We start from the raw sequence: 13,194 nt of genomic DNA, 5'->3' as shown, positions 1-13,194 counted from the left end.
CATATTGAATTGATATCCTATTTAATCCAAGTAAGTATGTGTAATTTCAGTTCGTGCAGACTTCGGCAAGTTGGTCAAATTAAATTGTTCATTGCAGACAGACATATTGGCGAATCTAAATAAGAATGGCGAATATTTACACAAAACTTATCAACAAAAACGATTGGCTACTTAACATAATTTCGATTACGTAACTCTACGCCCGTATTTACAAACGATGCTTGCTTAAGTGAAGCAGCAACGCTATGCCAAGTCAAACTCACGGCGTTGAATAAAGCTCTGTGATTGGTTTGTGTGTATCACTCCGCCACTCAAGTATTGTCTATGAATAGGTTTTTGGGACCCTGTGCGTCCTTGCGCACTGTGAGATCTCATAGTGATGTTTGTGAATACGGGCGTAAATGTAATCACTAAAACGCACTCTTCAGTGTTTTTTCTTTCTTTTCGACGTGTTGTATATGTCGTCCCAAAAGGTTTTCCTGTCCCAGTAAGGGTGGCTGAAGACTTGGAACTCCCGGTCCAGGTAGAGGCAGGTGACATTTTCCCGGGAGACTGTTGGCCATCGGATGGGTAGTAATGGGGTCACGGATGGTGTTGGATTGCTAAAAAGGATGGTTAAGAGATGTAAATTTTGACCCATTTATTGTTCCGAAGTAGTGGCAGGGTGAAAGTGATACTGACGTGTAAGGGCTTTTTAAAACCTGTTTGTAGAAAATAATTTACTATTACGACTTTAGGAAGCAAACTGGCTGTATAGGTACAATCAGTACAGTTAAACACAAGCATCATAGGCTGGGTTGAACCACCTTACTTTAACTTTGACAAACGTCAAAAATCTGTGAAACTTCATACAAAAAACACAGGTTATCGTCAAAGTTAGGTGGTGCAACTCAGCCTTAATGTACTTATTTGGAATAGGTGCTAGTATTTTGCAACAAACAAAAGAATCAACTGTTCCATAGAACTTTACTATCGATTGAACCCGAATGTATTCAGACTGGTGATTAATTAAATCTGTCACTAGGGTGACCTCAGGGGCTGTGTCGATAGTATAAGAGTAAAGAAGACAAAGAGGGCTGTTAAAAAGTTGGTTTCAACTTACCCGTATTTAACATAATTCCCTATTAAACTGGATACTCTACGAACCGTTATTTTGTCGGCTTCTTCCTTAGGGTTCTTATTCAAAATGGCGTATTTTACTACATCGCCATGCCCAGCCACATTCGAATTCTCGTAAAAATAATCGTATCCACCAATTTTGCCTTTATACGCAAACTCCATCAGGTAAACTGGATTGCACTTAGAATGGGCCTCCACGGAGGTCATGAGACTATGCAAAATAAGACTGTCCCCGAAATAATTTAAATGTTGAACCACAATATCGTCAGATCTGTTGCCAAAATAGAAACGTTTTATACTCTCCGCTATCTCATGTCTAACTTCATCTTTTTGTGTGATAAGATCCGCTGGCAAGAACTCCAGGAAATTAGACTCCATCCTTTCTCTGTAGTTCAGTTCGTAATATTCCGTGCTCCTAAGATACAGTCCTTCAAGTGTTGAGAACAGAAACATTGTTGGTATTTTTCGGAATTTGCCTCTTTTCAGAATGTCGCTAGGAGCTCTCGTTAGAAAATGTTCCTCGCCTGTGTATTTTTCGACACACGGAGCAAAACCAAACGTGCCATCCGTCAAGTTATTGTAGTACTCAAACGTCATCTCAGTTAATAGCTCAACAGGCATTCCCTTGTAGTGTTCAGCTAATATCTTCGCGAAGTCTGTTTTTGGGACGTTCATAAGCCTTGAGATTTTCATTGCTGTGTTAGACGGATTCCGGTCTAAAGCCCAAGGTGCAGTGGCTGATCCAGACTCTATAATCGCTTGATGGAACAATCTCCTACTCATGCTGGACAGCATTAGGTATTCGACTGACGCTCCCCCCGCGCTCATGCCGTATACCGTCACTTGTTTGGGATCACCCCCAAATTGGGCTATATTATTTCTGACGAACTTCAGAGCAGCGACTTGGTCTTTCAACCCTGCGTTGCCTGGAGCGTCCTTTATGCCTAAACATAGGAATCCTAACGCTCCAAGTCTGTAGTTGATGGTTACAACTATGATGTTCTGTTTTATCAGATATTCAACGCCCGCTGTTGGTCCTGCTCCCATGATGAAGGATCCTCCATGGATGTAGAATAATACAGGTATAGGGGTTTCAGGACTTATCATGGGGGTGAAGATGTTAAGCACGAGGCAGTCTTCTTCGCCTTCGCCCTTTTGGGGGCATTTTGTGGTGCGGTTAGCATCGTAGACGATAGTCCAGGGCTGGGGAGGTTTTGGTGCCTGAAAAATAAGGAGAAATTGAACTTAAGTTCTTTTGCACAGGAAATTGGTAACTAATTCGTAAACACGTTTATATTATTGCATAAACGCGTCATTAGCTATATAACATTTTTATTTTACTTCAAATCAAATCAATCACTTGACTTCAAGTGACATCAATCGTTGTTTATGTAAAGTATCTTAATTTACTGGTGTTCTGACATGTCCACTAGTGGATACGCATCTTTATTATGTTTAGGGGAGACCGAGGTGAGTTGTAACAGAGGAGAGTTGTGACATTGTCGATTTTTTTGGAACAATTTTTTTTTATTAACTACTTACTAGCGAGCTCGTAACAGTACGCGTTTTTTAGTTCAAGTCTCGAGCTAACAAATACGCACTGTTGCTTGCTGATAGCTATTAATAAGTTGCCATAAATCTAATATGTTACAACTCTCTTCGATCTCCCCTACTCTACTCGTATGTATTTACAACTAGCTTTCTGCCCGCGGCTTCGCGCGCGTGGACTACATTATCTGCCTACATATTTTACGGAACCCTATTATTTTCCAAAATAAAATTTAGCCTATGTTACTCGTGGATAATGTAGCTTTCGAATGGTGAAAGAATTTTTAAAAACGGGCCAGTAGTTTTTGAGCCTATTCATTACAACCAATCAAACAAAGTTTTCCTCTTTACAATATTATTAGTGTAGATCAATATAAATCAAACTAACGATTTGTTTACAATTTGTTAAGCTGTAGATCGAAATTTCAAAATTGATTTAATTTAATATCGTCGCTGTATTAACACGTTAATTAACAAACGCCATGTTTACCAGAACGGTAATTATCACACATGTGACGAGTTTACCGGTAATTTAATAACTTCACATGCCAATCCTAATTACCAACATAACATTCAGGCAACTGGATGTCTTCATTACAAATAATTAATATAATTGCTTAAACTCGTACCTACATGTGTTACTGATGATGTCATGAGAATTATTATGTCAGATTAAATTAAGTCACTATCTACGTTAAGATTGTATTGACTAAAATACCTATCCGTCTAATATTATAAATGCGAAAGTTAGTGAGGAGGAGAAACTCTTTCACGCAAAAAATGTTTCTGTGGTTGACGTTTTCTCCAAAGTACGGAATAATACTTATTTTTGCGATAGTCAAGATGATCAACTTTGACTATCATGCTCAACTCTCTATATTTTGTGTTTATAGCATGAGTATTTAATAAATTTGTTAGTGGATATAACATTGGTTCGTTGATCTACACGATAGAAGAACAGCTACTTACATGGTTAAATGCCATATTTTTGGAACGATATAAACCTGTTTTCAAGTTGTAATTTATGACCCAAAATAGTAAAGATAATAAGTAATATTAATGACATAATAAAAGACAAAAATCAGAAATGCAATTGAACAAAATAATTAACTTACAATTCGATTAACGACATTGTTTACAAAACCAACGGAAAGGAATCGATCATTCTTAACATAGTAATAATAACAAAAGAAAACTAACCTTAAACCGATTGTTCCCGATCGGTGGCTCTGCATACGGTATCCCAAGAAAGGCGATATAGTCATTGTTCACAGTATGCCCCCTAACAGTCCCGTACCTTGTCTGCACATATTTGTACCTCTTATTATGGCAATCACTAATTTCCGTGGCGTAAAAACAATTGAGGATCGCGACAAATGTTATGACAAGCAACATGGCCGTCCCAGTCCTTTTCGATAGACATACTGATTTGAAATAATAGAACATCTAATTTAGAATGGATGTTTAATTTTGTTTTCGTAAACTGGATTTAACAATACCTATTATAATGCGATTTGGCTAGCGAAATTAGTTTCCGATAAACCATTCTCATAAAGGTTTGGTCGGTGATCGAATTTAACATGAATGGATTATTTTGGTTTGGGTGAATGAGTTTATTTAGATGTGTTGTGGAAAAAGTTATAAATGAAAACGTTTTTTTAGAGAAAGGGTTGGATTGTTACTTAATTTTGTGACTGATTGTGACACTAGAGTAAGAGTTTTATAATTATTTTGTCTTTAACATACTCTACCATTTCATTTACGTAATTAAAAATTCAAATTAGATTCGAGCGTTACTTTAAATAAATTATTGGCATCACTTAAGAACGTCAGATCTATTTAAAAAGGTCTGCTTAATTCAATTTATCTTCTCAAAAGCGCGTTTCACCTAAATATTATATTAAGTATCACATTCATGGAAATCCTTAATTTCCATTTCGTTTTTCTTTTATAATTTCCGTGTTTACTTGACACTACACAAAATGAAGTCACTAAACAAAAACATAAAGTCCATCTTTTAGTGTCACTTTAACCACCAATCACATTTACGTTTATCAAATAGCAAATAACTTTATACAACGTAAGCAAATGTTCTAATACAGCCGCAAGATTCAACTAACCAGACTGTATACGATAATGGCCGATAAAGTTGTTTTATCTCTTTTTTTATTACGTCTCTGATATTACGTTGTTATACCGGATTGAAATATTCTTAACCTTCGCAAAATGGTGATCATCATCATCATTTCAGCCATAGGACGTCGACTGCTGAACATAGGCCTCCCCCAATGCTTTCCATGTTGATCGATTGGTAGCGGCCTGCGTCCAGCACTTCCCTGCTACCTTTATGATGTCGTCGGTCCACCTTGTGGGTGAATTTAAATGGTGATAGTTAAAAAAAAAATGACCATCCATTAGTGTATCATCCCCACAACTTTGGCACGATCTTTACAGGACATCCTGTATATTGGGATAAATTATAATAGTAACGTAACGTCTAAAGCAAAAGTACTGTAAAAATAATGATACTTAAGTTTAATTTTGCTGCATAGTACTTAAATGTAAATAATCGTGTTAAATTAACTTGTGTGTGTATAGTAGCTAAATTAAAACGAATTCTATTAGCATAACATCAAATATTACAAGTAGGTAAATAGGTATAACAAGTATAGAGTCACAGAATAATAATAAGTGTAGAGTTACAAACACCTATTGACATTGGTGAATGCGTAGATTTATTTTATGTGCATTACATTTTATTTAATACATGGTTTACAGTTTATGCAATCGAAGTATTCGAATATTTGGCACAAGACTACGTTTTAGCTAAAAAAATAAATCCTTACAATACTTGAACAAGAAAATATTGTAGGATAAAAATATAGCAAAAAATGTTATAAATATTTTTCGAGTAACATCACACACGACTAAAGACATTTATAAGGTGGCTCAGTATCGCAAGTCAGTATCAAATCCCATACTTACCGATGCGGGTCACGCTTGCCCCGAAAATAAGCGATTCGACTCCCAGTAGGGCTATCATTATTCAATAAATAACTTTTGCTCGTGGCTTTACTTGCGCGAATTTCGGTTTTTCACAAAAAGTTTTCTTCCAAAAACCATGAAGCAAAAAAAAAAAAAGGATTTTCCCTGGGTTTCAAACTATATTCATAACAAATTTCGTCAAAATCGGTTTAGTCACTTTAGTGGTTTAGGCGTGAGAGTTAAAATAATATCCATTCATCCCTCCAGTTATCCTCAAAAACTCACATTTACAATATTAGTAGGATTTTCCTGCCATTTTGGTGCTTATTTCTATCTTTTAATAAAACTCGGGTCCTGAATTAAGTTTCTCAGCTTGAGCGTGCTCATCTTCAACTCACGGATAACTAGAATAAGAAAATTGAATAAGAAAAGTTTATTAGAAGATTAGCATGCTCAAATCATCAAGCCAAAAATCTCAATCTAGAAACTTAATGGCCTAAGGCGGAAAAAATGATCTGTTTTCCTTAATTTTCGCACTTGAAGTTTCCGGAGTAGTCATTTTATGGGTTTTCAAAAAAGTTGGTAACCCTACTCGCATGAACATGGCGTTACGTGTCACGTAGGGTGACCAAGCCTTTAATAAAGTAGGCTGTAAGCAAGATAAACGATTTGAGGCCTCAGATAAAATACTTTTTTTGATCAAATCGATGGATTTCAAATTCTATAGGCATGACGTAAGATTTTGTAATAAAATACAAAGCACGTCATAGTTATTAATTTTGTTAATAAGGTGTGAAGCGCGATATTTGTTGACACACAAAATGTCCAATTTAATATCGTTATTTATTGAGTTCTGTCCACATGGACACGATGTGAACACGGTGTGAATTTGAATTTTGAATTTGAATTTGTCCTTGCTATTTCAAAAGACAGGTTGTGCTGGACTGGCGTAATTCTATACGCCCGTATTCACAAACGATGCTTGCTTAAGGCCCGATTCGACCAAACTTTTATCCGAGAATAACACCTGGTATAACTAGCACATTGACAGTTTCAGTATGGGAAATATGTCAAAATGTCGAGTAACTAACATTTTATTCTGAGATTAATATTTACTCTTGTTTGGTCAAATCACGGCGAAGTCAGCGGTGAATAGAGCTCTGTGATTGGTTCGTGTGTGACCCTGTGCGTCCACACGCACCGTGAGACTTCATAGTAATGTTTGTGGATACGAGCATTAAACTAAGGTATTGTAATTAATTCTATAGATCGTGGGATTCGATATTACTAAGCAATCTGAGACCAATCAATCTCAAGATATAATTGATGAGCGAGTTTCAAGGCTGTTACATAATCTTGGTCTTTATTATTAAGACATTAAAGTTTTAATCTAGATATTGAAAATTTGATCCATCTCAGAATTCGATATGCTATTTTTTGGGCGTCGTTTTGTAATATTGCCCTTTAATTCATTGATCTTCTTCATATCGTGTCGACATCAAACCTACACAGCGTCAGCCCAAAACTCCACTACAAGAGTGGCGTTTCCAGCAGCATTCATTAAATCCTCCTGCGTGAGTTGCTTGGGCACTCAGGGCACGACATCATGTTAATATGTATTCTGTTACAGCTAATCTTATGTTTTTTAATCGAGGGCTAAATCTATCTGGTTTAAGGTACCTTCATCTCAAGCTATTCTATCTATACTCCTGTTTTAAACGTGTGGGTGCTAAATGTAGGCGGGTTTGAAGACCTCAATTTAACGCCATTTGAGTCTAAATTCTAGATCTAGACCATTGGTTCCCAAACTTATTTGAGACGCACTCCCTTTCGTCCATCCAAAAAATTCCGTGCCCCCCTCCTCCAGTCAAGATTATTTATTGATCATATCAGTCCGGAATGCATTCTCTTTGCGGTCGCAGGTTTTTTATACTTAAGTACACAGATGGCCCGCGCCCCCCTTTAAAGGTCTTTGTGCCTCTTGTGGGGGGCGCCCCCCCACTTGGGAAGCCAATGATCTAGACCGATACAGTCCCAATACAGGCTTTGCTAACTGCTCTGCGGCGGGACCGTACATCCATAATGAATGCCAACCAAAACTCCTAAGGGACCACTTAGATTTATTCGGCTGGAATAGTAAAATGTAGAGGCGTATTTTTCAAATAGTTTTTTTGGCTATTTTAAGGTAACTCATTTGGAAATGACATTTCCAAATGAGTTACCTTAAAATAGCACCACACATTGTGTGGTTGCATAGGAAAGTAAAGATGTATTCTTCCTTTTTATTTAACTAAAATCATTATTAATTGGAGACCTTTATGTGCAATATTCCCGATACTTAATATTATAAATGCGAAAATAACTCAGTCTGTCCATCACACTTTCACACCAAAACCACTGAATCGAGTTTTGATGATGTCCCGGGAAAGGACAGAATAGTTTTTATCTCGCGCGCTATGATTTATGCCGGTTTTTAAAACGCGCTGTAAAGTTTTCTGTGACACACAAATTTTCACCTCTCTCTCTCTGAGCAGAATTAGCGCAATTAAAAAAGACATCACTATTTTGTTGCAATTTCTTACAAAACTTGCGCGCAAAAAGCAAATCTTAGTATGTAAAACATCAAACTTCTAATGCTCGTAACTCAGTTCAGACTGAGTTTAGAGGTATACATGTCATAGTAAGTTTGGTTTATTACACTATTTTGTAATCAAAAAATAAGGATTGGATGGCCGCGCGAATAAAAAAAGACGCCACCTTCCATACAAAATCTGGCATTACCATTTTCCGATCAAGTAACTATCGTAAAAGTACACAAGCTAAAGTTTCCTTAAAACGTTCCACTTTAGACATGTTAAAATATTTCGCGTACAATACCTCGCTTGCTGCTATTTATCTAGCATTTGCACCATAAATATGTTCTACTCCGAACGCCTCATCGGGTTGTGCTAACATCCACCAGTTCAGAAAACCACGATAAAATAACACAAAACACTCAAAAGTGAATCTTAAGTTAGAAGTAGTAATACTCTATCGAGTGCAGTACGTAACATCAATTCGATAACAAGCTCTAAAGAGACAAGCAGGCAGCAAGTGCAACGCGGGAAATTCGGGAAAAGTGTTTGAAAAGTAAGTTATAGTAAAAAAAATAGAACTGCTATTTAACCTTAAGAAGATAATTTCGAAAAATCAGTCCTACCATTCTTTAGAGTAGCACCTTGACGCCATTTGTACGATTACAAACAAATGACAAGATGTTTGTGAAGATGCACAAATATTGAGTACTAACTTCCAAGAACATTTAATTTTGTCCAAAAATCTTGACGTTTCTGCATGAGACAAACAATAATAAAAGCGCTGGAGGAAACTCAGTCACTATTAGTTGCCATTTAAAATGTGAAAGAAAAATACGCTTTGCAAAAAAGTGCACACTAATTCTCTCTTTTTTGTCATAATTAATCTAAACTTTGAACTTTAAAATAAAAGTTTAGAAAATTGTAAGTTGGAGTTAAACGGCGACAATAGCCCAATGATGTCGGTGTCGGACTGTCTCGTTATTCGAAAAACTCTGGTATGCTGGACTATTGTGGTGAACCCATTCGAAAACAAGCATAAATATTTAGATCAGCGCGAGGAATTAACGGGACTATTAACTTTAGGCAAAACAAATTACTACAAGTAGGCACAAGCTTTACTTAGTTTGGGACTAGAGGCGCAGTGTAAAATGTCCAAGGATATTTAAAAAAAAAATTACGTCTATGGAATTTCCAACGACAAAATCAATCGTCTACAAACTTGTGTGATAACATAAACACCGGTTAGGAGAACATGGGAAAACATCAAGCATTGGCTCGCGTCCAAATTGGATACTTCAAACAACGACCATCGCCTCTATTCCTGAAGACAAAGGGTCTGGAATAGCTTGTAGTGTTTCCCAAATCCGTGATTTCCCCACAATGTAGTGCAATATGGTATTGACTGAAGGTGTGGGCTGGGTTTATTGTTCACAGCAGTGTGGGCTTGATTTTCGTATGGGACTACTAACCTGCTGTCACATGTTCGAATCCTTTCAGGGGCAAAACTGTGATGAGTTGAAGTATTTATGTGCGGGTTCTGTGCCTCGCTAGCCGTTATAGTAAAAGATCTTAAAGGGATCTTGAAGGGCCCGAATTGAAAGTCAGCAACACTTGTGAATTAAGTTTAGGTACTTTGAAACTCTTGACTGAAAAATGAGTTCTCTATATGTAATATAAATTGTTTAAATTCTCCATAGTAAACAACAATTTGACAGCTAAATTATTTATTGTTATTTATTTAAATCTGTTATTGTATTTTACACATGCAATTTTAGCTCAGCTGAAGAGGCAATATAACAGTTGGCACATACAAGTTTTAAGCATATGCGACAATATCTAACAGTTTCCAAGTAAATACTCGCAGCTTCGAAGTGACTTGCTAAGGTTAGTTAATTAAACCGCGATCCGACTGTCGCACTAATGAATAAAACGGAGTTTTCATTAATACGAACAAAGGATCGCTGAAAGTTGTAGTGCATCTGGTTATTTAAATTCGAAGTCAAAATGCTTTATTAATATGAAGGCCCTTCTTAGGGCACTCCTACACGTCCCAAAAATTCGAGGGTCAGAGTTGAAACCGCGTCGTCCACTGGACTATAGAGGTAAAGCCACTCTTTAACTTCTAACTAGAAAGAGATAAAAATCAGTTTCTTGCTCTTTTTGAGTTTCTAAAAAGGAGCAAGACACTGATTTTCAGAGATTTCTTCAAGATAGGTACTCACCTTATCACAGGATTTTTCTTTTGTGTTGCTTCTAAAGTCAATATTTTTCTCCTACTCATGTTTTTTTTTCACTAAATCACTCGTATTAGCTTAACTGACCTACCTGTACCTACTATAAGTAATAAGACTACAAGTGAGAAGGAAACGACGACATATTGGCGGAAGAATCTTACCCTAATTTTTAAGTGGCCCCTATGGTAGCATGGTAATGTATGCTTACAGGCATTTTGTTTACATAGAGGTCACTTAAAAATTATGGATTGATGGCGAAAACGGGCAGATTAGTCACCTTTAGCAGCCTCTTTATTCTAGCACACCAGACTTAAGTATACAGTTTTCTGAAATCTGAAAATGTGACAGAAAGAAAAATCGTCAAACACCGCTTCTTGCTTTGTATTCAAGACGTTTCTAGAACGCTCGCAAAACTTCTCCTTCTTTTTCGGAATTCTTTTCGTATCAAACTTTCGGATTCATCATTATTCCACAGCAGCACGTGAGCATGAAATCAGACTTAAGTCAGTGGTTCTCAAACGAACGACGAAAAGTACTATACACATTATTTTCTCATTCAATTCCTTTGGATTTTCTTAAGTACAAAAAGAAATCTACTGCTCAAATAAACTAGAGAGGAAAACAGAAATCTTCAAGGCCATCAACAGACGGAGCAGAAGCAGGTAATCAATCAAAAAGTTTGCTGGACCAGAAATTTCGAGAGTAAAAGGTATTTCAAACAAATTGGCAATTAATCAACAACCTGTGTAATTCATTACAACTCAAGATCCTTAATTAAATTATTATACCGAATCGAATAACATTTCCCAGATGTAATTTACTTCGTTTATTACTGAGTATGAGTTGTGGTATGAGTCTGGACTAACCAACTCATTTCCAGCTCTGTAAATCCTATGTAGAGAATCCATGAAATGCAGTAGAACTAAAACAGTCGCGTTTTATCATAGAAAGCTTATACCCATGGCTTCGCCCTCGAGATTTTGGGGTCTGACAAAAATGATAATGATTTAAACTCAGAAATAATGTAGTTTTCTACTGTTGAAAGAATGATCAAATCAGTTCAGTAGTTCCGACAAAGAAACTTACAAACTAAAATATTTTTTATTATTGCGTATTTTTTACTAATAAACACTGACAGAGACAACATAGGCTGAAAAACTTGGTTGTCATCAACAAAAAATCAAGAATATTGAGAACCAACGAAAAACGTTAGTTCTACTCAGGGGGTTTCCCGAAACTGCATAGTAACGGTTACTTCTAAAGATCCTTTTCTACATTGATGAAAATGAAACGTTTGCTCTTTCATATTTTTAACCTTTTAGCAATAAGGTGCAGTTTAGCCTTGGCACATAATAAAATAGATGCAGTAACTTACTTTAAATAAAACTAACCAGAAGTGTACTGGGACGTGTAAAAAATATTTAGGTTCAATACTTTTTTTTGACTTGTAAGATGCGTTGTCTATGTTCTATAACTCTATCGTCCGTATTCACAAATTCGATGCTTGCTTAATTGAAGCAGAAAATCGAACGCACAGCATTGAATAGAGCTCTGTGCACTGTGAGACCTCATAGTAATGTTTGTGAATACGGGCGTATGTCATTTTAGGTACTTTTAGGCACATTTAGATACGTTATGTACGTTATTTTTAAAATAATTTTTTTGGCTTACTTTCTACATTGTTTAACGAACAGTGTGCATTTTTAGGCAAATAATAAGTAATGTTGTTCTAAGTAAAAAATAAAATCTCCAAATTAAAACGTATTTTTCCACCATGTATAAAATACCTTTAAAATTCCTTTTTCAAACCCGAGCCTTCTTTGTCCCTTTTATTTGTTGTTGGGATCAAACTATAAATGTCAGAGGATTATAGGCTTTCTGTCAGGTGGGATAAGAGCTCTGGTGTTGCCAGTTTATTTCAAAACACGAAGGTTTTTACCGCACAATCCTTTCCACATAATAATAAAGTGGTACAGTCAGTTGCGGATTTTCAATAAGAGTAAAGTTTTATTTTAAAAAGTATTATACGTAGCTATGATGCAATAATTTAATATGAATGGGAGTGACTGAAACAAGAAATGAATGTGTTAATAAGAGCGCTATAACTTCTTAATACAGTTGTAAATATGGAAGAAGACTTACGATTGAAATTGAGATTATCAATGCTAAATATTTAGGTAGAGCAGCTATAAATAGGCAAAAAGAAGTTTTTGTAGTTAGATCAGTTGCCCTGCAAGAAAGTCGTGGGTTCAAACTTCAAATTGAATAATAGAATTGAGTGTTAAACATCATAAAACATTAATTCTACTTTTTGACTTATTCTATTCATAACAGATTACTGTATTCAAAGTCTCAGACAGAAATATCCTCACTATTAATCACATACAAACAACTAAAACTCCGCTAAGGGTCAGAAGCGTTTAAACTTTCTGCTGCTGACTGTACCTCTATTTTGTCCCCACAATAAAAACGTTCCCTTCCGCTAATGTGCTGCGCGTTAAGCTTAAGGGTGGTTTTCGGATAGAGCGACCGACGAGCGCGACAAAAGTAGGCTAGATATGTCGTTAGATATATGTCACAGTATTTACGGTTTTGTACCATCACTCAAGTTTGAACACCTTGTACGGTCGACAGTACATCAAGTTAGACATTTTTGTTGTAAAGTAACACCTATCACAACTGAATAAGAACCGCAGTGTATGCAGTAACGTATCTAGTGCTTGACGTGCTGT

At 36.3% G+C, this 13,194-nt stretch overlaps 1 protein-coding gene across 1 annotated transcript; it reads right to left on the bottom strand.

Annotated features, from left to right (window-relative positions):
- Positions 1-307: 307 nt before the first annotated feature.
- Positions 308-4,263, bottom strand: LOC114358860 (esterase FE4). The gene is made up of 3 exons (XM_028312939.1): positions 3,868-4,263; positions 1,103-2,340; positions 308-602 (listed from the first exon to the last, which is right to left on the bottom strand). The coding sequence occupies exons 1-3, from the start codon at positions 4,111-4,113 to the stop codon at positions 425-427; spliced, it is 1,662 nt and encodes a 553-aa protein (XP_028168740.1). The 5' UTR covers positions 4,114-4,263; the 3' UTR covers positions 308-424.
- Between the last annotated feature and the right edge of the window lie 8,931 nt (positions 4,264-13,194).

Source organism: Ostrinia furnacalis, unplaced genomic scaffold, assembly GCF_004193835.3.
Source record: "Ostrinia furnacalis isolate ACB-3 unplaced genomic scaffold, ASM419383v2 OfSCF4122, whole genome shotgun sequence".
Classification (NCBI taxonomy): domain Eukaryota; kingdom Metazoa; phylum Arthropoda; class Insecta; order Lepidoptera; family Crambidae; genus Ostrinia; species Ostrinia furnacalis.
Note: the sequence above shows the minus strand (reverse complement) of the source record. Positions and strands in the feature narration are given on the sequence as shown.